This window comes from Hippopotamus amphibius, chromosome 17 (genome assembly GCF_030028045.1).
Source record: "Hippopotamus amphibius kiboko isolate mHipAmp2 chromosome 17, mHipAmp2.hap2, whole genome shotgun sequence".
Classification (NCBI taxonomy): domain Eukaryota; kingdom Metazoa; phylum Chordata; class Mammalia; order Artiodactyla; family Hippopotamidae; genus Hippopotamus; species Hippopotamus amphibius.
Window position 1 is genome coordinate 56,216,080 of NC_080202.1, and position 25,853 is coordinate 56,241,932.

The window sequence follows — 25,853 nt, forward strand, 5'->3', positions numbered from 1 at the left end:
TTCCTCAGCGTTCCCACGGCAGGCTGGTTTAGCGCATGCTCTGTGACCAGGCAGACCTGGGTCAGGTCCCAGCTCTGCTGATTCGAGCTGAGTAGCACCGGCCAGATGACTTCACCTCTCTCTAAGGCTCCTTATCTGCAGCAGGAGGAGGTGGAGGCTCTCCCAAAGCCCGCAGGATAGTTTTAGGATTGTGCATGCAAAGCACCTAGCACAGCCGGGCACGAGGGGAGCACTCAGTAAGCAGAACTCTGACTATGTGAACATACGTACTTCTAATACTCACTGTTTAATGATTATTTGTTTTCATGTCTGGCTTTTCCACTAGACCATGAGCAAGACAAGAGTCAAGTCCATTCTTGTTTTGTTTTTTTTTTAAACTCTTTAAGTCATCTTTATTGAGGTGTAATTTATATACAAGAAAATGCATCCATTGAAAACGTACAGTGCAGTAGTCCAATAAGTGTGTACACCTATGCAACCACAGCCCCATCACGATTTAGAACACTTCCATTACCCAGAGATCCCCTTCACACCCGTTTACAGTCAGTCTCCATCCAGCCCTGGCCCCAGGCAACCACTGATCTGCTTTGTGTCACTATAGATTAGTTTCGCCTGTTCTAGAATTTCATATAAATGGAGTCATACATAGGTACTCTTTTGTGTCTGGCTTCTCTCAATTACCCGTGTTGTGGCTTACATCAGTAGTTCATTTCCTTTTTAATTACTGAATATTATTCCATCTTACAAATATACCACCGTATTTTTTATCCATGTGCATGGCTGGTGGACATCCAGGCTGTTTCCAGTTTGGAACTATGATTAATAAAGCTGCAACGAACATTTCTGCACAAATCTTTTTGTGGATGTAAGTTTTCATTCCTCTTGGGTAACTGCAAGGGAGAGTGCTGAACTGGCTTCCCAGGTGGTTTGCGACAGGTACACTCCCCAGCAACGTTTTATTACAGTTACACTTGCTCTGTACGCTCACTCGCCAGCACCTGCTATGGTCCGTCTTGTGGCGGGTGTGTCATCGTATCTCACTGTGATTTTAACATGCACTTCCCTGCTGACTAAGATGCTGGGCATCTTTCTGTGTATTTACTGGCCCTGTGCATACTTCTCCGTGAAGTGTCTATTAAAACCCTCCTTTTTTTTATTGGCCTATCTTCTTACTGCGTTGTGAAAGCTCTTCATATATTCTGGTTACAGGTCCTTTCTCAGATGTTTGCTTGGCAGATATTCTCTCCCAGTCTTTCCAGTTTTGCTCAAGTCCAATTTACCCACTTTGCTTTTATGGTTAGTGCTTTCTGTATTCCATTGGATGCCATTGATCTGTGCGTATATCCTTTGGAACCCCCTGCACTTTCTTGAATTCTGATCATGTCTCCTCACCCCTAGTGAGACCACTGTGGTCTGCGTCATCTGCCCTTCCCACGCGGCAGGCAGGAAACCATCTGAGGCAGATGCTGAGGCAGTCATAAGGTCACCATCTTGTGTGCTGCCTGTCGTCAAGTGCCTGTTTCTTATATTTTGCTCAGTTTTCTGGTTGTTTGTGGCAGGAAGTCTTAATTCATTTCTGCATCTACCGTGCAGAAATGTCTGTTGAGTGAATGAGTCCTTGTTAGCACCTCCAGACACAGTCCATCAGAGTCCGTTGGGAGAAGCTGTGGGGCCCCCAGAGGTCAATCTGAACCATCCCCTTCATCTCAGTAGACAGTTCTTTTCCTGAGGATGGTCATTAGTACTTTAAGTCCCCAGCACCAGCCCCCCGGGATCAACACATGCCTCTTAAATGGGGAGACTGAGGTCCAGAGAAGGAAAGGTCAAATGACCAGGCAGTGGCTGGGCTGGCAGAACCGGGCCTCCTAGGCTGGGATCTTGGTCTTGTACTAACTGGCACGGCAGGCGTTGCCTCTCATCGCTGTCTCACTCCCAACACCTAATACAGGATTTGCACATTGTAGGCTCTCGATACGTGCTTGTTAAATAAACAAGAGAGTGAATAAATTGAATAGTTTCCTTTAATGCTTAGTTTAGCTGGCTTCTGGGTGTGCTATTAAATGGGCACGTGTGTGTGTTCACAGAAGGCTGTGACTGGCCATTCCCACCCAGGCTCATAGGCCATGGTCATCAGTAAATCTTTCTTTTGTTTTCCTTTTCTCTCCACCCTCTAGGCTTAGTCCCCACTAGGGGGCGTGTGCATCCCACGGAGAGGGTCTGTAGTCCTTAAGTGCCTGGACTTGTCTCCAGTGTAAGTCAGCGGGTCCCTCGTGAAGCCACCTCCTTGGTCCCCATGCCCTGTGCCCTCCCCCTGCAAAAACAAACAGTTCCCTCCCTCCTCCAGGGCCCCCCTCCAGCTGGGCCCCTGGCTGCCGGCCTTCCCCTCCCCGGGGATCTGCCCTGGTTGGAGGAGGCAGCAGAATGGCAGTGGCGGTGGCTCTGAGCGCTGGCCTCACTGTCTGTCACCCCTGCCGGTGGCCACTGCTTCCTCCCTGAAGGGGATGACAGATCCTGGAGAGGCCGCTCTCCTTCCTCCCCTCAGCCGGCAGGCAAGAACCGGCCTTTCGGGACCCAGAGTGTGATCTACCCTTGAACCATGGGTTCTGGAAGAGAGAGCACGCAAACAACCCCGGCCAACCCCGCCTGGCCCACCTACAAAGGCACTGCCGGGGTGGGGCCACAGCTCTCGTCCCTTGTGCCTGGAGGACAGGTCACCCTGGGCTTTCCTCACAGCCCCCGCTCTCGCCTCAGGTCCTTCCTGCCCCGACAGCCTCACGAGCTTTGGCATCACGTTGCCCAGGCGCAAGTCCTGGCTTTGCCATCAGCTGTGAGTGACCTTGAGTGAGTTCTGTGGACCTCACTTTCCTTATTGGGTAAATGAGGTTAACAGGCAGTTGCTGCCTCATAAATGAGAATGCTTATAAATAAAGCTCTTGGCACAGTGCCTAGCACAGAATGAGGGTTTCAGACCTATTAGCCATTGTGAATAATATTAGTAGTATCACTACCATTACCATTATGTTTAAGTAAACCTTGGGATGAGCCACTTGGCTCTTCTCCTTTTGAGGCTCATAGAGAAGCATTATTGTCTCTATCTCGAGGTCTCGTCTCTATCTCTAGGCTTCTTCCTAACAGCGAGGCCCCTGCAGTGGGGTCCTGAGAGCCTGGGGGACCAGTTGGGCCCCCTGCTGCCGTGTGCACCATTGTACCTGCCTCAGGCACCATGCCCCCCCGCCCCCCGCCCCGAGTCTAGGACCGGGGCCTCTGCTCTCTGCCCCCACCCAGGACCCTCCTGCCTATAGACACACGGTCTCACGTTTGGGATGGGCGAGGGCTCTCCCTGGTCGCATCTGCCCTCTAGGGTGATGCCAGGCAGCCACAACTGCTGCAGCTGCTTCTCTTGCTCCCCCGCCCCACCCCCGCCACCTCATTAGCTCTCGGGTCGCGTCCCAATCTCCAGGAGAGACTGGCGGCGGCCCTGAGCCTCAGCCACAGGAGTGACAGACAACAGCACCTCCCCACTCCCGGCTGCTGCCCTCGGCCACCCTGCAGCTCCAAGCAGCCTTTTCCCTGTCACTCAGGCTCCCACCAGCAGGGAGATTAGCATTCAGATGGAGGATGGAAAAGCATCAGGGCAACCACCTCCTGTCTCCTCTGGGAGCTGAGATTCATTGGGAGAAGCAGAGCCTGCTGAGGGGAAGGTATCCAGGCCAGGACACGCCCCCCCCGGAGGTTGGGACCGGGTTCTGGGTTCCCAGAAGCAACAGCAGTTCACTCTTGCACCCTCTCCCTGGGTGCTGGGTCTTACTGGGTGGCCCCCACCCAGCAGTTCCACCCTTTGCTGTCCTCTCATTTGTTTCAGAGTTGCCCGATGCTCAGCTGTCATGTATGTGGAAAGACAGGCCAGGAAGGGCCTTGGGGAGAAGGTGAGGGGCTCCAGCTGTTCTGAACTTACTAACTGTTCAGGAATTGACAGTTTACAAACACAATCACACTAGCTCACGTACCTTGAACACTTACTAAACGTGGGAAGCGTTTTATACACATTATGTAATTTAACCCTACAACAATCCTGTGAGGTAGGTTTACTGTTATCTCTGTCTTATAGATGAGGAAACTGAGGCACAGAGACATTCAGTAACCTCCCCAAGGCCACAGAGGTGGGAAGTGGTGGTGGAGTCAAGATTTCAACCCGCTGCTCTGCCTCTGGATTCCTAGCTCTCAGATCCTTTATCGTTATTTCAACACAGCCCACACCCCAGACCCGGAGTGACCCAGCTCTGTCTCGCGCGTCTTAATCCCCCTCCCTCCTGTTACGGCCAGTCTGCCAAGCCCCTGAACTTTCCTGCTCCCATTTCCAAGCAGCGGCTCTTTCCAAGGAAATGGGAGAGGAGAAGGACTCAGCCTCTTGGGAACACTGGATGCACCCCCAGCATGGGCTTCATACCGGCTGCTGTGACGGGAGATGGTGGGCCGAGGAAGGGGCGCCTCGGTCCCGGGCGGCCTCCCATAGAGGAGCTCTAGGCTGAGGGTGGCAACTCTGCAGCAGGAGCTGCAAATGTGCAGACGGTGCAGAGAGCCCAGGGGTGGGAGAGCCCTGAGAATAAGAGGCGAGCGTGGGCCGGGTGTGTGGGGAAGGTGTAAACACAATCTGCTCCCACTGAAGCCGGCCCGCTCCCTGGGGGAGAGAGCCCCTCCCGCCCAGCCCACATGGCACCCCGGCTGCTGGGGCCTGGGCAGACTCCAAGCCCGGGCAGACACATCCCCCCACCTCCAGCAGCCCCTTCCTCCCGCCTGCCCTCCCTTCATCCGGAACCAGCTCCCAGAGGAGCCTTCATCTCCTGGGCAGGCTCTCAGAACAGGGCTGCAAAGGGGTGTCCCTGTGTGGACGCGCGTCTGGGCTGTGAGCCAGCCCTGGTGCCGCTAGGCGACCTTGCTCTGACAGTTCCTCAGCCCAGTGGAAGGAGACAGGCAACTTGGAAGTGGCAGAGAGCGGAGGCAAGGTGAAGTGAGAGGACTATGGCAAATAAATTAGAGAATGAAGGCAAAGATAGGATCCGAGAACACAGACTGGATCCCGGGAACAGTGCCCTCTGGCCCTCAGCCTGCAAGTCCTGTCACCAGGACGGCCGATGCCTCCCAGGAGAAAGACAGGCTGATGGGAGCTGAGACAGGTGGTCACGAGCTCGTGGCCCATGTCAAGTGGGCAGTGGGGCTCTGACTCGGCTCCAGCACAGAACTCCTTCCCCTGGTGCGACCCTTGCCCTGCCTCAGCCCTGCCCTACTTCTTGAGGCTCCCGCAGCACCGCCAGGCTCCGCACAGCATCAGCAGCTCCCCGCCAGCAGGCTGTGCCCCCCTCCCCATCATTTCAGAGTGGGTTTCCCGAGTCGGCTGCCTCTCACCCTCTCCTGCTGTCTAGAGAACTCCTCCAGCTCCTCTTTCCTGAAAGTCAGGGGCAGGGGCCAGCCAGGCAGACACGTCGCTGCTGGGCGGGCTGCGGGGGCTGGATGGGGAGGAGAGATGCACGGGGCGGGGGTGCTGGGTGGGGGGCTTTGGAAGATGAATGGCTGCGAGGCGGTTGCAGCAGCTGCCTGCAGGGTCTGCCCAGATCGCAGGGAGCAGAAGCGGAAATCTGCTTTTCTCTCAGCTCAGGATGGGCGGCAGGATTGTGAAGAGAGAGAAATGGTAGAGCATCTGGGGGCAAAGGAGGCCGCGGCTGCCGCCGCCGCCACCACCACCACCACCACCGCCGCCGCCGTTCCTGAGCAGTCAGCAGATTGACAAAAACAAGTGTCATGCTTTTTCCCTTCCCACATGCGACTGCCCATTTGGAACACAGGTACACGTGCACACCCGCATACACACAAACACAGAAAACACACTCCGAGGACAAGCTGTGCGTTGCTTCTAGCCAGCTGCAGGCAGACATGTCACAGATCCAACTGGCATTTCCTACTGATTGTTCCAGCAGCGCAGCCAGTGGCAGGGTGATCTCTGGGGACCAGGGAGGGGCAAATGTCATAGGCAGTGAGTGCCACCGTCGCAAAGTGACACCACACAGTTCTGGATGAGCTGAGCTGTCAGAGATGGGCAGCCGGACCGGGGAAACCACTTCTTCCATTGAGCAGCTGCAGACTTCCAGATGGTTTCAGGGAGGCCTGCACCATGGGGGTGAAGAGCGTGGGCTCTGCAACCTTTTTCCCTTCCCACTTGCTGAGCCTGGGGTCCCCCACTTACTAGCTGGGTGATGCTGGGCAAATTAGAACCTCTCTGTGAGTTTCCTCATTTCTGCACTGTGGATGATAACATGACCAGCCTCCGTGGCTTTATTGTGAGGGTTCAGCAGAGGGTGAATGGGGAGCCCTTCCTTTGCGAATGTGAACCATCGCTGTCAGCCCTCTGTTCTGGAGTCTCCTCACTCCCTACCTGTCCCCTCCCCTAGTCCTGGGCGGCAGGGGTTGCCCCCCAAGTTAAAGGGGAGGACCCTACTGAGTCCCTCTCCCTGGGCCTCCTCAGAGGAAGGGAGCCTGTCCCAGGGCTTGAGCACCTCTGTCCCCCCCTGCCCCCCACCCCCATGCCTGGCCAGGCCCGGCTTCAGGAGCCCCACAGCCAGGGCCTCTGGGGAAGTGCAGACTGGCGGTCCCAGGCGTGAGGGGAGTCTACCTTCTCCGTGGCCCTCTCCCTCCTGCGGCTGCTGTTTCCATCGGGGGTGGGGGGCACAGCAGGACTTGAGCTGAAAGAGAAAAACACTCGGGATCAGCTCTCTCTCCCATCCCAGATGGGGGCTTCTTTTTCAGAGTGGACATCCCACAGCACCACCTCTCCCTGAGAGGTCCTCTAGACAGCCCTCAGGCCCCCAGCAGATCCCCAGGCCTACAAAAGGCTGTTGAGATCACACGTAGTTCTCTTAAAACTAACCCTCGCCCTGTGGCCTGGACATAACAGACTCAAGGTGTGAGCCGCCAGAAGGAGTCCATCCTCCTAACCTTAACCTCCATCATGACCACAGAGCTGAAGATGGCCTGCTCTGCTCCCACATGGCCAGGACTTGCGTATTCTGTACTCATCCTTCCTTGTCCCCAGCCCTGCCCTCTGCCCTCCAGGCTGCAGACCCTGCCCTACCTGCCAGCTGATCCCAGGCCCTGGGGCTGACCTCTGCCTGAAGAGGCCAGGGCTTACTTCAGAGGCTCTTTCTCCCTAAACAGCAAAGAACACAGAGTCAGAGGATGGAGGGATGGACCCTCCCACGTTTCCAGCCTTCCCCTTCCTCCCACCCCCAAGCCTAGCGATTCATCCCACTATTAGGAGCAGAAGCACCCCAGAAGCCAATTGGAATTTATGACTGTGGAATTGGAGAGCAGAAACTTCATGTCCTCCGCACCCCTCTGACTCCCACCCCAGGCCAGCCCTCTGTGGAGCCACCCTCAGCAGGAGGGGGTAGACGGTAGGCCAATTCTTCTAGTTAGCTGGGTCCCAAAGAGTTAACAGGCAACTGCTTCCTTCTGGCAAGGCCGCAGCAGACCAGGCCCAGCCAGATGGTCTCAGATTTGGCCTTTTCTCTCCTGACAGGAGGTCCAGGGGCATTGCAGTCGAGGAGATGGACTGTCTGAAGTCAGGGACCTGTCAGTCCCGCATCAGCCACAAATTGGGTGGATGACCTTGAGCAAGTCATTTACGTCTCCCTGTCCCTCGGTTTCCTGCACCGTTAACAAGAGCTAGAAACACTTGAACTGCCAAGCCTTTGGGGCTATGGAGACTTCCGAGTGAGTTAACGTATGAGAAACCCCTGGGGAAGAATAAAGCACTGATCGTATAACAGCAAGAGAAGAGCTGGCGTTAACTGAGCAGTTACTCTATGCTGAGTGTTTAACAATGGTTATCTCATCCAGACCTCACAGAAACCTCATAACCAGTCTGTTATTAATCCCAGTTTACGTATAAATAAAAAGATTACGTAATTTGTCCACAGCGTCTCAGTAAGAGGGGAGGTAGGATTTAAACTCAGGTTGCCGCGCTCCAGACCCCAAGCCCAACAGTGAGGACCAGCCAGCATTTGAGGGCCTTCTATGTGTGAGGCCCAGTGAACATCATCTTGTACATGTCAGCCCATGTCACCACTGTGACCCTCTCAGCTAGCCCAGGTGTCGAGGAAGGCATCACAGAAATACCTCTGCTTCCTGCACGCGCCCTGGGCTTCCCAGTGGGCTTTCTGGCATTCCGCACCTGGGAGAATCCAAGGACTGAGAAGTCAGAGCAGAAACGCAAAGACCCAAGTTCTCAGCTTGGCAACCTCTACGTATCTAGGGCACACACTGCAGGCATGTCCCCCACGGCCTGGAGGAGACCTGGGGCACACAGGTAAGCGTGCACGCTGTCTCAGCCATCTGAGACCTGTGGGGAGACAGCCTCCTTCCAGGGACCCTGCGGCCCAAGGGCATCACACTCTTTCACCGGGAGTGAGAGGAGCAGTGCCAGCGGGGCTAGAAGATGCTTCCACAGCAGAGAATGTCACTCTTCAGATAGGTTCCCCACACGCGGTGGGCCCGCAGGCACAAACGAACATTTCCTACCGTATGCTCTCCGTAAATACGTGTCCGTTTTTCAGGGTTTTGTTGGGCATAGAGCCCCTATCATCAAACTAGTCACCTGGGGAGGGAAAAGTCCAGAAGTTCCCCAAACTTCACCCCTGGTAAAGGCCACATGGCTCCAGAAGAGGGAAGAGTTAACTTTCTGGCCACTGGAGACAGCGTCCTGCCCACAGGGGCTGCCCAGCCAATGGCACGCAGTGCTGATGATGTCATGCTCCTCCTGCGCCTGCTATTGGGGACTGGACAACAAATCCTGCTGGAGGTTCAGGCAGAGGAGCCGGGGGAGGCTGGGCGGGGGCAGCGGGAGACGGGAGGGGGAAGGGAAGGCAGGCAAAGCCACGCAGAGCTGCTTCTGCCTCATCCCTCTCTCCACTCCCCTTGCGCCTTCCGACAGAAGGGACCCTGGGGACCACCCCGCACAGCAGAGCAGTTTTGGTCCAGGGGAGAGGCTGGGGCTCCCACTCCCAACTGAAGAAAACAGACATTCGGCTTGCCCACTAGGCAAACAGGGAACAGGGTAGCTGGGGTGAGGGGCCAGCGTGGAGCGCGCACGCACACACACATGCCCACGTACATCCCCGCCCCTGGGCAGGGACAGGGGACAGCGGCAGCCTCCTTCGTGACGCTCTCCCTCCTCCACCCCAGACTCTTCTGCCTTACCTGCCTGAGGACTGGAGGTCTGTTTCCAAGCTGCCGCCCGTAACTGCCCCATCGACTCCACTGGGCTCTCTGCACGAGGGAAAAGAGGCAGGCAAAGCTGTGGGCAGCGCCCAGACCCCAGACCCCACTCCTGGCTTCTCTGCAAGACCTGAGCCACATCGGACTCTGGGACGGAAGGCTGCAGCCAGCATCTTTGAAGAGCTCCACATTCCCCCTACTCCGACGGCGGGGGAGCCTCTCAGGGCTCCCTTGCAAGTCCCTCCCAGCCTCCCTGGAGTCCAGGCAGCCCCTGCCCGCCTTCAGCTCAGCTGTAACCCAGCCCCGTCGTTGCTCCCCCAGCCCAGCCCGTGGCCCAGTCCATTTCTCACGGTTGGACCCGGCTGGCGAATCGGCGGCGCCACAGCATGGCCAAGGTGCTGAGCAGGAAGAGGGTGGTGCACATGGCTCAGCTGCCCCATCCCCTCCAGACCGAGTCTGCAGGAGAAGGCCAAGATGGCCCTGCCCGCTCTCACGAGCCCCTGCTGTCCGTCCTGAGGCTCCTGCAGGCAACGGATTAGAAGGCTCAAGCTGATTAGTGGGGTCAGCAGAGCCGACCTTGTGAAGACTGATTAACCTCACCGGGCCCAGGTTGTCCCCCCAGTGGCAGGGTAAATTGAGCTCAGTCTGTTCCGGATGCAGGTATGACTAAGCCCTGGGCCTGGCCCTCAAGGGGCTTAGCGTCTAGACAAACGCACTGGCAAGTTAGACAGACGACCACCACGGAGACACTTAGGCAATGAAAGGCGCCTACAGGGCACTTTGGGAGCTGCAAGCATCAGAGGAAGCTTCGGCGGGGAGCTGGGCTCATCTGAATTTGCAGGGCTCAAGGAAGGGCGGGCCCTCAGACAGAAGACTCCGCCAGGGGCTTCAGGCGTGAAAGCGCAGGGCATGTTCCAGCAACTGGAAGTTGAGTACTGGTGGAGCCATGATGTCACAGGGGAGGCATCAGGAGGGGAGGAGGAGGAGGAGAGGGGAAAACTAGAGATGATGAAGCCGGAAAGACAAGGGAGGCAGGGAGTGAAGGGCTGGCTAAGCGGTTCAGTTCTAACCTCTGGACAGTCCTCGCCAAACGTTTCTGGTTACATACTCTCTTCAGTAAGAGACAGAGTTTAAGTGTGCACTCAGGAAAAGAGACATACGCATCCACTCATAAATTATATACTATATTACTGTGCAAATACAGGCCTGCACCAGAGACGTACATAAAACTTGTAAAGGTTGAGATAAAAGTGAATAGAATCAAGATTTCTCCTACTTTCTGTCCATATCCCAGGGGAACCTCTTGGGCTGTCGTTGGGAAGGCCACTGCACTGGCTCCGGGAAGCTATCAGAGGAGTTTACAAGGTGGCCCAGCTCAGCGTGCTCGGCCTTGGCTCAGGTAGCAGGCGGAGCACAGATCAAAAGCGAGGACATGGATCTGAAAGTGGCATAAGAAACTGAGCCCACCCACTCTCCTCCATGTCCCTCCAAGACCCCCAGTAAAAGGCATTAGAGTTTCCCTCCCTCGACTGAGACCTGAGTGGCAAGAGACCTCCTGCCGAGGATTCCAGTAATGTACCTGAACCCTGGGCTCCAGCGAGGCCTGGAGCTGGGGCTGTGCCAGGGCTCTCTACTTTGAAACAGGATTTTTTAAATAGACACATAAACCATAGCTGAAGAGGAGAGCCACCACCTTTTGCAACACTTGAGCAGTGGACACAGACTTGGAAAGGGCAAGGTCCCCAAGGGAGCCTTAGGGAGAACTGGACACACCCCACATGTCACATGTTTCAGAAGCTTGCAGCCGGGATCTGGCCACAGGCTTCAAATGGGAGTCAGAGGCGGGACCCCGCCATACCAGCACTGAGCAGCTGCTTGCAGAGTGGGAACCAGGTGGCTCGCAGAGGCACAGTCCCCACCTCTGGTCCAATCATGCTTCTTTGAGAAGGCCACCAACAGAACCCCTCCCTAATGCGGGTTCTGGTGTCTGAGATGTCCCCATCACCCTGGGCCTCCCCAAGACTTCTTGACACCCCCACACCCCCACTGCCGGTCCTCTTTGCCCTGGCCGGCTGCCTTTCCTTGGGACTTTGCTCCCCCAGAGCCCGAATTAGGGGCAGCGCTGGGTTTTGGCCTGCCTGTGTCATTAGCAAGCCACCCAGGGCCTTCTTTCTGACTCCACGTGCGTGCCCCGAGGGGGAGGGGTGCTGGTGGGAAGGAAAGGCTCGGGCCTCTGGAGCTCAAGTTCAACAACCGCCACCACCCTCCGCCCGCCGTCCCATCCTCACATTGGTGTTTTTCCATAAGGTGTTGGAGAAGGGAGATGACCCCAGTCCTAAACCCTCCAGAGTCTGTGGTCCGGAGCTCTGGGGGTGGCACTGCGCCCCCACGGCTCGCTCGGGAGAGGCCGGGAGCGAGCGGGGATCTCAGCTCGGACCTCGGAGCCGCGGGAGGGGCTCGCGTCCGCCCCCTCGGGCGGGCGGCCACGCCGCAGATGCCTGGGAGTGTTTGACTTAGAGTCAGTTCCCCGCCACGGGAAGGGTGCACACACGCACAAGCCTCGGCTCCGCCCGCAGCGTCAGCCGGGACACGGCGCCCCCAGACCCGCACCCGCCGTGGCGCACTCCTGTGCTGCCCGCGCGGCCCGGCGCCGCGTGACCGCCCGCCCCCTCCTTCTGGGACCCCCCCCCCCCCAACCAGCACACTCGCCACACCTACGCCCCGGCCCCGCCTGGCGGTCAAACTCCGAGGTGGTCTGGAGGGCGGGCGCCAGCCGCATCGCCCCCACCCCGCCCAGCCTTCACCTTGCTGGAATTGGCTCACGGACACTGGGTTGGGGGATTGGAGCGGATTTATTATTATTTTTTTTCACATTTTTCCAGCAGACCACATCCCCGCCCCCCGCTCGCCGTCCCCCGCCCCCTGCACATATACCCTACACACACACACACGCACACACACGCGCGCACACACACACACACACACCCGGCGCGCACAGACAGACACGCTCCCTCCCTCCGGCGCGCTCTACCACTCGCCCGCCCGCCGCGCACGCAGCCGGCCCCGGCTCCCCGCGCCCCGCGCCCCGCCGCCGGCCGCCGAGCGAAGCCGGGCTGGGCTTGGAGCTGCTCATGGAGAAAGTGCCGGGCGAGATGGAGATTGAGCGCAGGGAGCGGAGCGAGGAGCTGTCCGAGGCAGAGAGGAAGGCGGTGCAGGCGACGTGGGCCCGGATCTATGCCAACTGCGAGGACGTGGGGGTGGCCATCCTGGTGAGGTAGGTGTCGCCCCGGCCCGGCCGGGCCCGGGGGAGGGACGGCGGCAGCGGCTCCGGGCAGAGGCGGGCTCGGCCCGGGTCCGAGCTCGGGCGCCACCTCCCCAGCTGGGATTGGGGCCGGGCCGGTCGGGGTGCGGGCAGCGTGGGGCGCCTTGGGGTGGGCGAAGCCCCGGCCGAGCCCTTCCTAGCTCTGGGCGAGGGACTCGCCAGGAACCAGGAGCCAGACGCAGAAGGAGGGCACCTCCATCTCCCTCCTCTCCCGGGCCTCAGAACTCCTGGCTCGGCCAGCCATGCCTTCCTCACCAGCGACCCCAGCCACCCAACCGGGCTGTAACGGACACACATTTTACCAGCCTTTCCAATGGGGGCCTCAGGGGCTCCCCATTCTAGAGGCAGGAAAACTGAGGATCAGCCAAGAAGGAGGACAAAGGGGAGCAAAACCCTTTCCCCAGCTCAGCCCCTTTCCATATTCAAAGACTCTTGGAAGAACAGTGCAGAAGGCAAGAGAATAGAGGTCAGAGGGAGTAGACCCCCGAGGTCCAGTTTTCCCAGCTGGCCCCTTCTTTGCCCCTGGGGCTGGGCCAGCAGGGAGCTCCCAGGTGAGGCGCAGGTGAGTGGAGAAGTAAACAGTCCCCTAGGATAGAGTCCCTGCTGAGTTTGGTGGGGGGAAAGGGGAAAGCTTCCAGAGATAGGGCCGCACCCTGAAACCCAGATCTGGGGAGGAAGGGTCATGTGTCTTGGGCTCAGGGGTCATTCAGGCACCACATGCCCCACAAGGGATGCACACACACAGAGTGACACTGTTATTCACACACCTACACACCAGTGCACATGCGCGCCATTCCCATATAGTTAATGTCCCCAAGCCGCATAAGCTAGTAACTGACTACAGCTACAGATCAATGCTCTCTTCCCACACGTGCTGGTCCCTGGAGGTGCAGGCGGAGAGGCCCCAGACCCACATTCATCCTCAACCCTCTGTCCTTAGCAGAGGGAAGCTGTCAAATCTAGGACGGATCAGGGCAGTCTTATTGTTTGAAGATGGGGTGACACTTCTCTGTGGAAAGGACAGTTGAAGTGCATGCCTGTCTCCCAGTCTTGGCCCCATCTCTGGCTCCTCTTTCTCTCCCACACTCTCTCCCTTCTGCCTCCCCCAAGCCTGGGACCTACCCAGCTCCATATTGATGTGCCCTGATTCCAACTTAGAAACAGATTTTGGAAGAAAAAGAGCAAGAAGCACTCTTGAGGAGTTCCAGGAGGATTCCTGAGGAAGGGACAGTTATTTGGGCAGCTCCCAGGCCCAGAAACAGCCGGCGGTGGCAGGGAAGCTAAGAGAAGAGTTCAGATCCCGAAGCCATCAGACATTGGGAGGTGCAACTCCGCACGTGCGAGCACCCACACACGTACACGGTGGGCAGTGGAGTCACAGATGCGCCAGACTGCATGCCCGGAGGGCTGCTCTCAGCTGAGTGTCAGCACAGGCGGCTGGGTGCACCAGGGTGTGCACATGGGTCACCAAGAGGAAATGAGGCAAAGTCCACAGGACCTTAGAGATTTTTTGTCCCGACACCCTGCCGTTTGCCGGCGAAGACATGTGAGGGATGTGTCCAAGATCCAGCTCCTGGGGTCCCACCCAACCTCCCCAGGAACGCAGGGGGTTGCAGAGGAAGGAACTGAACCCTGAGGTGTTTCTGGAACGTCTGAGCTCTTGCCAAGGTTTTCTTTCTCTCTCTGTGCCCCTCTAGTTCCCCAGGGAACTAGTTCCTGAGAAGGGACTGGGTCTGGGCTGGGGAGGCGTTTACTAAGTGCTCAGGGCTCAGAGAGAGGCCCACGGTTAACCTGAGAAGGCCTGAGATAGCAGTTAGATCTGGCTTGTCGATAACCTCAGCCACACTTCACCTGACCCCACCTCTGCTGCCTGGAGCCCAGCCCAGCCCAGCCTGGAAGAGAAGCAGGACCAGCTCTGGCCCAGCACCGCCACCGCCAACCCCCCCCCTGCCCCCTCCCCCAGCCCCAAGTCCCACCAGCCTCCCTTTCCTTTTTCTCCTTCTCCTGCTGTCTGCCCCAGGGTGGGGCATGTTAGGGGGACAAGACTGATCAGCTTTTCAGATAAGGCCCCTTCCCAGATCCTGTGCCCCTCAGTTTTGTCATAAACTCCCTCCTGTCTTCACACCCCATCCACAAGGATGGGCCGGCCAGCCCGGAGCCTGAGACAGTAGCCCTCTGACCGGTCAGGTCACTCTCACCTCCTCCCTTCTTACTGGTCTGGGGCCACCACACCCCCACGCCGCCCCTCTGAGGAGGTAGCAGCCACAAGGATGGTGGCGGAGGGGCTACCTAGACCCCACACCTCCTCTGCCTGCTGCGAGGAGACCAAGAGGAAACACCCGTGCTCTAGGAAGACTCCCCTCCCAGTTGTAACTCTGCCGCCTTCCCCCTCACACTCAGACAAGCCTATTTCAGGCTCTCCTGGAAGCCCAGATGCCTCTGGAAGCTGAGAAACTCCCCAAGCGGGCTGCTGAGGCTTCTCCCCGGAGCGCAGGCCCGGGACTGGGAGAGTCAGGAGTGAACATGAGGCGGAGCTGGGGGAGATGCCAGGATGTCGGAGCAGAGGGCGAGGTCTCTAGACTCCCATGGCCCAGAAGAGGGACTCATCTGGACCATCCTTCCTCAGGGCCATAACGGGAGACCCACTGGGTCCCAGGCCACCATCCCTGGCACAGCAGCCTCTGAGGTGATCTGGGGAAGCCATCGAAGTGGGAGCCATCCCGACTCCCTCCTGGTCCTGCCACCCACTCCTCTGGGCAACCTTGGGCATCCGTTCCTAATCCAGAATGTGGGGATAAAAACAGGAGGATATGGCAGGGATTAATGAGATCATATAGTAAGTGCTCAATAAATATTCCCCGTTATTTTCTCATCAGTAAAGTGGACATAATACCCACCTTGTTGTGGCATTAAATGAAAGAACAAGTGGAGATGCTCTACATGTTGTTATTCACCAGCCAAATAGCAATTCGTATTTTTATTGCAATGTAAAACCTCTAAAGTCAGAGATCCTCATTTAAATCCAGGCTGGGTTTTTCATATCGGTCCTTCAGTACCATGCTTCTCCAGAGAAATCCAATGTATTTTCAAACCCATCGCCTCATTTGTCCTCACCAGTATAGCTGTGAAGTAGCAAGCAGGGGTGTGGGGACTCCTCTCACACTTTTGCAGACAGGAGGTTGTGAAGCAATTTGCCCAAGGTCACCCTTGGCCTCCGAGAGGGGCCCTCCCGGCTCTCCACGTGGACTGTGTCCTGGTCACTCCCCCGCCAGCCTCAGCCTCGTAGCCTGAAGCGGTGGCTGGGGCCAGACACTCTCCCTGCATCTGTCCCAGCTCTCAGATCTGAGACCCGACCCCCAGCCAGAGGGCTGTTTTGGCAAATTACCAGCTCTCTCTGATCACAAAGGGGGACACTCCAAAGGTGTGAAACAACCTGAAAAAACAGATCCAAGACATTTCATCCATTTTCTGAGGCTTCAGTTAAGTTACCGTAAGTTGTGCTGGAGTCTGGCCGCATACCTCCCGCCCCGGCTGGCAGAGAAGCACAGATGTCATCACCACCATCCTGCAAACGGCAGGGCTCTGGGCCAGGGTGAGGGGTCCGAGGGTGCGCGAGACACCGGCTCTGTCCTGGGGTGCTGGGACCCAGGCCGGCAGAAAGGGAGGAAGCCGTGAAAGGCGGCCAGGAACCCACTAATGGCCTTGGAGGGCAAGCATTCACCCTGGGCCAGTCCGGGTGCTCAGGAAGAGGCCCGGCTGACACGGGGGAGGGGAGAGGAAGGAGGATGGTCCGCCATGTGGAAGGGCAGGCCAGGGAATCTTTTACCAACAGTAAATGAAGCGGTTGGGCTGGAGCCGAGGGGAGAGGGCAGACCCCGTGTCGGAGAAGCAGGTGTGGGACAGTTTCTAAAAAGCCTGGAGTCACAGGTTAAGGAGTTTTGACTTTGTCTGGTAGACAATCGGGAGCAATGTTTTTGAGCATGAGAGCAACCCAGTGAATGTGATACTTGGGGGGAGTTAGACAATTTCCGATCAACTGGAGAGGGAAGGGGTAGAAAGCCCTGGAGTCTGCACCAAGACGTGTACAGGCTGGTTGGAGAGGTAAGATGTGTGGATGGACATGAAGGACTTGCGGAACGACACCAGGCAGGTGACATCAGGCCATATCTTTAATTAAATCAACCGATGACTCTTTACTGCAGGCTGAGGAGGGAGGCAGGGTAGTGAAGAGGGAGGGGACCGGGCTGGGAGGAGGACTGAGTCTCACGTCTTCCCTTCCGTGACCTGAGCTGAGTGGCTAGGGCCTTCCTGTGTTTCGGAAGAGAGCTCTGACTTTATAATAACAAAAGCTGGCATTTACTGAGCCCCCTGTGTCCACACTGTGCAGAGGGCTCCACATGCTGTTTCTCATTTCATCCTCCCAACAACCCACAAGGACTCAACAAGATAGGAACAGTGACGCCCATGTCATGGATGAGGAAACTGAGGCTCAGAAACGTTAACTTGCCCAAGGGTCACACCAGCCCATGATTCCAGAACGCAGGCTCGTACCCTCTCACCCGTGACTGGAGCAGGCCTTGAAGGGTGTGCAGAGTTCAGAAAGAAGGCAAGAAATAAGGACGGCAGAGGCCTGGGAGAGGAGGCTGCAACTCTGGCATTTAGAAATGGCTGGGACTAGGGAGGGGGCTTCATGTGAGCCAGGTCGGCCAGAGGAAGGGTCTGTGTTTGAGGGATGGCTACGCATGGTGGGGTGGGGGTAGGTCCAGCCTCTCCCACCTCTGTACCCACCCTCGCATCACCTGGGCACTTTCAGGGTGGGACCCCAAGGCCACCCCTGCTCAGCACCCACCTGCTCCCTCCTGCCAGGTTCTTTGTGAACTTCCCATCAGCCAAGCAGTACTTCAGCCAGTTCAAGCACATGGAGGAGCCCCTGGAAATGGAGCGGAGCCCGCAGCTGCGGAAGCACGCCTGCCGCGTCATGGGGGCCCTCAACACCGTGGTGGAGAATCTGCACGACCCCGAGAAGGTGTCCTCTGTGCTCGCCCTCGTGGGCAAAGCCCACGCCCTCAAGCATAAGGTGGAGCCTGTGTACTTCAAGGTATGTCACTGGGTAGGTGCTGCCACCCACCACCCACCCTGTCCTGCTGCTAAGCCCCACAGCCAACAACAGCCTGCAGGCCAGGGGGCCACCCAGCCTCTTCCCCTGGCGTGGCTGTTCCCGGGAAAAGCAGCGGGATGGGGGCTGGGTCTTGAGGGTGTCTGTTTCCCAAAGCTGCCAGGTTGTTGTGTCGCCAACGATCCTCTCGGCCAAACACAAGATAGAAGGGATGCTGGGAGCTCTGGGGACTGCAGGGGGCAGGGTGCCCAGGCATTTACTCTCCCTTCCTTCCTTTGTCCCCAGATCCTCACTGGGGTCATCCTGGAGGTGATCGCCAAGGAATGTGCCAATGACTTCCCACCTGAGACGCAGAGAGCCTGGGCCAAGCTTCGTGGCCTCATCTACAGCCACGTGACCGCTGCCTACAAGGAAGTGGGCTGGGTACAGCAGGTCCCCAACGCCACCACGTGAGGAGGCAGCCTCCCTGCCGCATCCTCCCCTATCCCCTGGCCTCCCACCTCTCCTGGCACCCAGGGACTGACCACCGGGGCAGGAACACTTCCAGGAGGGTGGCTCTGGGCTCTGACACATTAAAGAACAGGCACGATAGGAAAAGGCCCACTCGCACCAAGGGCCCCAAACAGATTCTCTTTAGCCAGAGCCTTCCCCTTCCAGGGGGCACTCGGGGCACCCCAAGACCGAGGCTGCCCCGGGCAGAGAGGCTCCAAAGGTTCCTGGTGGGAAGGCTGGCTCGTCGGGCCCAGAGGCAGCCCAGGTCAGCTCTGGCCACTTCCTCCCTGGGTACCAATCACATGGAGCTGTTTTTCATCTGATGCTGACCAGTGCTCCCTCCCGCCTCGGCCTCCACGAGGCTGGAGCCAGGGGAGTCACGAGGACGCACGCACGTGCCCGAGCCCACCCGGGGCCCCGTGGGTGTCCCTCCCATGCACACCAGCAGGGGGGTTACTTCTGGGCTGGTCCAGGAGGCGGGGTTCCCAGTTCTGGGGTGAGGGCCCCGGGGGTTGGGCTCCGGGAGGGTGGCCGGCCCGGTGACTCCAGCTGACTCGGAGCACGAGGGGAGGGCTGGCCCCCAGACATGGCGGCTGGGAACACTCCGGCCTCCCTGGGCCCCCAAGGGGCTGGGGCTCTGGGAGCTCCGTGGAGGGGCGGAGGCAGGGCTGGAGGATGGAGTGGGGAGAGGAGCGGAGGCGGGAATGGGAAGCAGGGGTCAGCCAGCGGCTCGGCTCAGGACACGTGTTGGAGAGAAACATTCCCAGCAGTTTCCCAGGGAAAAGGCGGCGTCCCTTCCCCGGGGGGGCTCTGCTCACAGGCCGACCTCCTGCTCGCAGGCATCCCCCAAGGGCAGCGTGCAGAGGCCCGGCCTCCCGGCCTTCCTGCCTCTGAACACTCTGGCCCATCGCCTCCGCCCCCCCCACCCCCGCGTGCTCCCGCTCCCTTCACCACCCGGAGAGAGCGGAGCCCTGGGGGACTGCTGGCCACAGCCAGGCAGCCGCTCCAGATGTGCGCAGCTGGGCCCGGCCCGTCCCAGACCTCAGGATGAACGGAAGCAGGCAGGCGGGTTTTACCTGCCCGGGGAGGAGGCGGCTGCGGTGCTGGCAGAGCCGGCAGAGCTGCCGGAAACGGCCAGAGGGGCTGGGGAGAGGTCAGTCGGGGGGAAAGGTGCTTGCCCTCCTACGCCTCTCCCCAGGCAGGCTCTGCCGCCAGAGATGAGTTTGTTTACAGCCAGGAGACGAGACTTCCTGCTTCTAGAGAAAAAGGCTTTTTTATAGGGGCCTAGAGGGACGGGAGAGAGTGAGCTGGCCGGTGAGAGCCCCAGTGAATCAGAAACACATGGACAGCATTTCCCGACACGCAGCCCTGTCCCCTCCCCTCTCTTGCCCCAGCTGGACCCCTGGGACGTAAATCTCGCCAAACCCCAAACATTAGGAAACCGCCGAAATCGCCTGCCTCCCTGTTCTGCTCCTTGTGGACTGAATGGAGATGGGCCACCGTGGGGACGGGCAGGGCCCCTGCATCCTCCTGGACCCGAGCACCCCACGTCTGGGGTACCCCATCTGAGGAAACTGTCCCCTCCTCCCTTTCCACACTCTGGTGCCACCTCTGGTCTCCTGGGGGCGCAGCTGTGACCCCCAAGAGGGTGTGTGTCCCTGGTCCCAGGCCTGCAGACCCAACTCCTGCCAGGGTCCCAGTGGGCTTGGAAGGCGGGAGGGAGTTACAGAGCAGAAGGCCTCCACCCAGCTTCTCTTATCAGAGACGCCGTCGTAGGCCAGACGCCCTTGTTTACGGAACCGTCTCTGCTTCAGGGTGTTTGTGTGTTTTTGTGGGTGGGGGAGTCTGGAGGTTGGGGGCTGCGGGCGGTGGTGAGTGCAAAGGGGCTGCACGTGCAGAGAATGCCCGTGGGTGGCCCGAGGGGGTACTACAGGCCAACCAGGGAGTGCGTGTGTCTCAGAATTCAGTGGAAAAGAGCTCACGTGTTTATGGTTCTTGGCAGTTTGTGAAACACTTTGAGGCAGTTCTATCACTCAGTTCCCACGGAGATGGGCTCCGCAGACGTGATTCACATTTTAGAGAAAAAGCTTGGAGGTTCAGCTGGGCCGGTGGAGGTCACACGGCAGGTTCCTGGCAGAAGAGGACCTAGAAGCTGGGTCTAGTGGGCTCCTTTCAAGGGCCCCGCACGGGTCTCTGGGCGGGTAGTGTCCGGGCTTGCAGCCCCTGGTCCCTCTCCCCTCCCCCCAGGTTCCCTGGTCCCACTCTCTGGCCCTAGTAACCTGTTACCTCCATCTCCTATCTCGTCCACAGCCCACCGCCCACGCTGCCCTCTTCGGGGCCGTAGGACCCCCTCTCTCCTCCCCCCTCCCTGGCAGCACCTTGAGCAGAAGGCCGAGTTCTGAAGACCCTCCTTGACCCTCCATCTCTGGGTGCCAAGGAAGCTGGAGGAATCCCTGACTCGTCTTCCCAGAAAGAGGCTGCCTCCGCCTCGGCCACAGTCCCCCTGGAGCCGCCGGGAGGTGGCCCCGGCAGCCTGGATGCCGACCCCAGCTTGGCCGGCACGGCGGGTGTCCTGTGGGAGTGGGGGACCCTTCCTCCTTCAAGAGCCGGGCACACACTTCTTAGCTTTTCTACTCACTGTTAGAGACCTAGCTGAGTGGCCGGCAGGAGTCAGGGACAGGTCTGTGAGTCAGTCACTCGAGGGACAAACCAGGCCTGTTTCTATCTGCCTGGTCGCATGCAGGTCTCCACATCACTTATCTAGAATACCACGCGCACACGTCTACCGTATATACAGATATATTCTATATACAATCTATATATAAATCTCTCTCTATATACATACATATCTATAATGTGTATCAATGGGGCCCAGAGGCACGTGTGAAGCCTCGGTTCTGCCCACCGAGGGGTCCTGGCAGCTTCTGGGCAGAGAACGGAGTGCTCTGGCAGAGATAATGGGGGTCCCACATCAGCACAGAGAGGACCCGGGCCCGTGTGGGCAGGGTTGGGGGACCCAGCTTGCCAGCAAAGCCCAGCCCATTCTCTCTCACCAGTTCCCCACATTCCTGCTTTCCACTTCAGGCAGAAAGGATCTGCACTCCCTACCTCTGCCCCCCACAAAAGGAGGGGGCTCCCTGCCTTGCTCCTAAATGGGCAAGGGAGACAGAGGGGGGCCAGATGTCTGGACAGCATGACTGCAGCGGGGGTGGGGCCATCATCCAGAAACCCCGGATGTCAGCTCCATCCGCCTTTGCCACTAAGACAGACGGCCCCGGTGGGAGGGGGACCAGACCACTGTCAGCAGGGCAGTGGCGATGAGACCAGATGCCTCTGTCTCCATCTTGTCCTGGGGCTCTGAGGGCCGAGGGCCTTCCCTCCCCTGCCTCTCCGGGCCACTGGCTGGTAGTATGTCCCGTCCAACCATCTAGGTCGGCATTGCGGGGGACCCCCCCATGTGTGCCCCTTGGTCACGTGTATCGTCCTCAAGGATGTTCTGCTGCTGTGGTTACTGTGCCTGTGCCCTCCTGTCCCATCTTCGTGCAGCCATCCGTGTAACTGCCTGTCCTCCTCCTTTCGTAATTTCTGATGTTTGTATCCAGACCCAGCCATGTCATTAAACAGACTTGTTCTTCCTGTGTCTGTGCACGCTCATTTGGTCTTTTCCTGCCACCTGCCCCTCGCTTCTGTCTCCCCTCCTCAGTTCAAGACTTTTTCTTGAAGGGCGACTCCCCCCAAGGGTCCCCCTCACCTGTGTCTCAGCCTTGGCTGGTCGCAGGGCCCCTCTGATCGGGGCTTAGGACTGTGGTGGGGGCCCCATTTGTTCACTCAGGAGCACAGAGCTGCAGACTGGAAGCTGGACTATGAGGGTGAGAGGGCAGGAAGGGAGTCTGTGTTTGTTTACAAAAGTCCAGGAGCGTTTCATCTTCTGCTCTGGAAATCTCCTCCCAAACATGGATAGGATAAGTGAGGGAGGACTCAAGGGAGAGATGGTCAGAAAGGCCCTGATAGTTTAGTGAGCCAAGCAAGCCAAGGATAGGACCTTGACCTTCTGGACCTGAGCTGGGCATCCCACACCAGGAGAGCTGAGGCCTGGCCTACTGCTCGAGGTACACATGGCGGGGCAGCCCCTGGGTGTTTGAGAAAGGAAGTCTGCCCTTGCTAGCCTTAACCCCCAATAGCTTCCCTGAGCTCTCAGCCCCCAGCCCCTTCTATCTCCACCCCACAGCCTCGAGCCAGGCCTGCCCAGCCCAGCCCCCACCCGTGATGGAGGCAACAGTCGTCAGCATCAACTCCCCGAGGAGGAACCAGGAGGTCACCACCCCCGGGTGGGCTGCAGGAGAAGCAGGAAGCAGCCTCTGTCCCTTAGGAGGGCTCCCGGCTGCCTGGGAAGATTCAGCTGACACACAGGGGAAGTCTTGTCTCCCAGGCCATGAACTCCTTGAATGCAGGCTGCGCTTTCCTCGCCTGGGCCTGGCACAGCAAAGATGCTGGACAGGAAGCCAGAGACTAAATAAATACCACTCTTAGAAAGCAAAACCAGTACCTGCGGCCAAGAGTGAGCTGTGTGCACTGACATGGGCTTGCAGAGTAGAGAGGACAGAGTGAGGGCAAGGCCTTTCCAGGGAGGCGGTGCTGCAAGAGAGAGAGCCACGGGCTCTGGACGGACGGTCTCCCTACACTGTGTGATTTAAAATAGGAGTGAACGTGAGGCCTGTCTTGCAAGGCAGGTACCAGGAGGTGGAGGATGAACGCCACAGTGCTGGGGACATGGGGATGCCCAGGACAGAGTGACCATCAGGACAGAGTAACCGTCAGGCCACCAGAGGCAGCAAATGGAAGAGAGAAGGCTGGCCAAGATGAGTGATGAGTCTTTTTTTTTTTTTATAAATTTATTTATTTATTTAATTTATTTATTGGCTGTGTTGGGTCTTCGTTGCTGCACACGGGCTCTCTCTAGTTGCTGCGAGCGGAGGCTACTCTTCATTGTGGTGCATGGGCTCCTCATTGTAGTGGCTTCTCTTGTTGTGGAGCATAGGCTCTAGGTACGTGGGCTTCAATAGTTGTGGCTCACGGGCTCTAGAGCACAGGCTCAATAGTTGTGGCGCACGGGCTTCGTTGCTCCGTGGCCTGTGGAGTCTCCCCAGAGCAGGGCTCAAACCTGTGTGCCCTGCATTGGCAGGCAGATTCTTAACCACTGCACCACCTAGGAAGTCCGAGTGATGAGTCTTGAAAGAGACTTCCAGACTGAGCCAGATCCAAAGGGGGTGGGGACCTTGGGGCTGTGGGGACTGAGAGGAGAAGGGGCATCTGTGGTCGGAGGTGGGGGGGGAGTCTCTAGGAAGAAAAACCCCTCCTCCTTCCTCTTCGGTTGGCTTGAAAGTGGTGAAGGGGCCTCAGAGCTGGAGTCATTCTGGAACATGGGCCTTGAGAAAGATTCTCTCCACTGTCCACCTCCCAGACAGGGGACACTGGCAATTAGTGATTCACCCTACAGTTGGGTGAGGGATGCTGCTTGAGGAAGCGGGGAGGATAATGCCCAAACAGGTGATACTGGGCGGGGCCCATGTGTCCTGGTGGGCTGCAGGCTCGGGGCAGGGGGCTACAGGGTACAGGAGCAGTGACCAGGGTTTTGATTTGTGCTCTGTGGTCAGGGATAACCTTGTCACCGAAGAGCTGAGCAACTGGGTCAGCTCCCCTTGGGTCACGTATAGGGTGTCAGGAACGGGGTCGGGGCGGGGTTGGGGGTGGCGGTGCAGAGGCTGTGAGGCTCCTTCCCCGCCGAGCCTTCCTGGCCGCGCAGCCCCACAGCGACCTCTGCTGGCCACGACAGGAACATCACCCGGGAAGCCTCCGCCTTGAGCAAGGGGAGAAGTTACCTTCCTACTTTCCTTCCTCTGCGGGCGCTCCTTCCTCCCTCGCTCGCTTTATTTTTATTTATTTATTTATTCATTCATTTGTTTGTTTGTTTACTTACTCATTTACTTATTTACTTACTTATTCATTCATTCTTAAAGATTTATTATTTGTTTGTTTGTTTTTGGCTGTGTTGGGTCTTTGTTGTGCGCACGAGCTTTCTCTAGCTGCAGCCAGCGCAGGCTTCTCATTGCAGTGGCCTCTCTTGTGGTGGAGCCCGGGCTCTAGGCGCCCATGTGCCTAGTTGTGGCTCGAGGGCTCTAGAGGGCAGGCTCAGTAGTTGTGGGGCACGGGCTTAGTTGCTCTGTGGCACGTGGGATCTTCCCAGCCCAGGGCTCGGACAAGTGTTCCCTACATTGGCAGGTGGATTCTTTTTCTTTTTTCCTTTTTATAAATTTATTTATTTATTTATTGGCTGTATTGGGTCTTCATTGCTTCATGCGGGCTTTCTCTAGTTGCTGAGAGCGGGGGCTACTCTTCGTTGTGGTGGCTTCTCTTGTTGCCAGAGTACGGGCTCAAGGCGCGCGGGCTTCTGTAGTTGTGACACACAGCCTCAGTAGTTGTGGCTCGAGGGCTCTGGAGCACAGGCTCAGTAGTTTTGGCACAGTTGCTCTGTGGCATGTGGGATCTTCTCAGACCAGGGCTCGAACCCATGTCCTCTGCATTGGCAGGCGGATTCTTAACCACTGTGCCACCAGGGAACCCCCTTCCCTCACTTTAAAGGAGGTAGTGCCCTAACAGGGCCTGAGGCAAAAAGAAAAAATGTGCACCCCATGTATACCTATGAAAATATTCTCCCTTGTTTTGACCCAAGTGGAAACAGTTAATAAATGCTCTATTTTTAGAAAGGCTATACATAAAGCCCCACATGGCCCAAGCTGTTAGCTCACCTTTGTCAACACTTATAAACTCAGTTGGAGACACAGCAGACACGCGGGGTCATTAAAACAAACAATGGCCTGTCTTTGTTTAAACTTTTGAATGTTTTGTTCATCGTGGATATTTTTGTTTTAATAAAGATCTTTTTTTAACAGTAAGGTATTTTGCTTTTGTTTTTTTGGTTTTTTTTGTTTATGGGATCTTAGTTCCCTGACTGGGGATTGAACTTGGGCCACAGCAGTGAAAGTGCCAAGTCCTAACCAGTGGACTGCCAGGGAATTCCCAATAAAGATTTTTTAAAATATTGTATTTAGATATTATTTCCTGGGACTTCCCTGGCAGTCCACTGGTTAAGACACCACACTCCCAGCACAGGAGGCATGGGTTCAGTCTCTAGTTGGGGAATCTAGGATCCCATATGCTGCTTGGTGTAGCCAAAAATAAAAAAATAAATAAGTAGAAAATTAAATATTTCCTTTGCTTACTGCTCCCTCTTCAATTTTGTGCCCCAGGCAAGTGCCTCATTCATCTCACTCTATTCCTGGCCCTTTCCTAGTATATCCTTTTGAGGCACCCCAGCTGAAAAACGCTCATCTTTGACCTCAAAAAGCACCCCCTCCACACCTCCCAAGGCAATAGGTTTCAGAGCAGCTTAGCTGATACCATTGGTAAAAGAATTGCCACACCAGGGTGAGTTTAGACTTTGGCCGTCCCTTAGGGTTGGAGACACTGGGTCAGGAGGTTTTGGGGGCAGGAAACAGAGGTCCACTCAGGCTCCCAAAGTGAGGGGGGCTGGGGGATTCCTTGGCGGTCCAGTGGTTAGGACTCCGCACTTTCACTGCCAAGGGCCCGGGTTCGATC

At 57.4% G+C, this 25,853-nt stretch overlaps 2 protein-coding genes across 2 annotated transcripts; one reads left to right on the plus strand and one right to left on the minus strand.

The window, feature by feature from the left end:
• Positions 1–410: 410 nt before the first annotated feature.
• On the minus strand, positions 411–9,815 carry PRCD (photoreceptor disc component). Its single transcript, XM_057716306.1, has 5 exons — positions 9,618–9,815; positions 9,250–9,318; positions 7,124–7,198; positions 6,665–6,734; positions 411–1,599 (listed from the first exon to the last, which is right to left on the minus strand). Exons 1-3 carry the CDS (start codon positions 9,689–9,691, stop codon positions 7,177–7,179), a joined length of 165 nt encoding a protein of 54 aa, XP_057572289.1. The 5' UTR covers positions 9,692–9,815; the 3' UTR covers positions 411–1,599; positions 6,665–6,734; positions 7,124–7,176.
• Positions 9,816–11,962: 2,147 nt separating this feature from the next.
• CYGB (cytoglobin) lies at positions 11,963–21,834 on the plus strand. Its single transcript, XM_057717270.1, has 4 exons — positions 11,963–12,541; positions 17,456–17,687; positions 17,991–18,154; positions 20,508–21,834. The coding sequence occupies exons 1-4, from the start codon at positions 12,399–12,401 to the stop codon at positions 20,539–20,541; spliced, it is 573 nt and encodes a 190-aa protein (XP_057573253.1). The 5' UTR covers positions 11,963–12,398; the 3' UTR covers positions 20,542–21,834.
• The last annotated feature ends 4,019 nt before the right edge of the window (positions 21,835–25,853 follow it).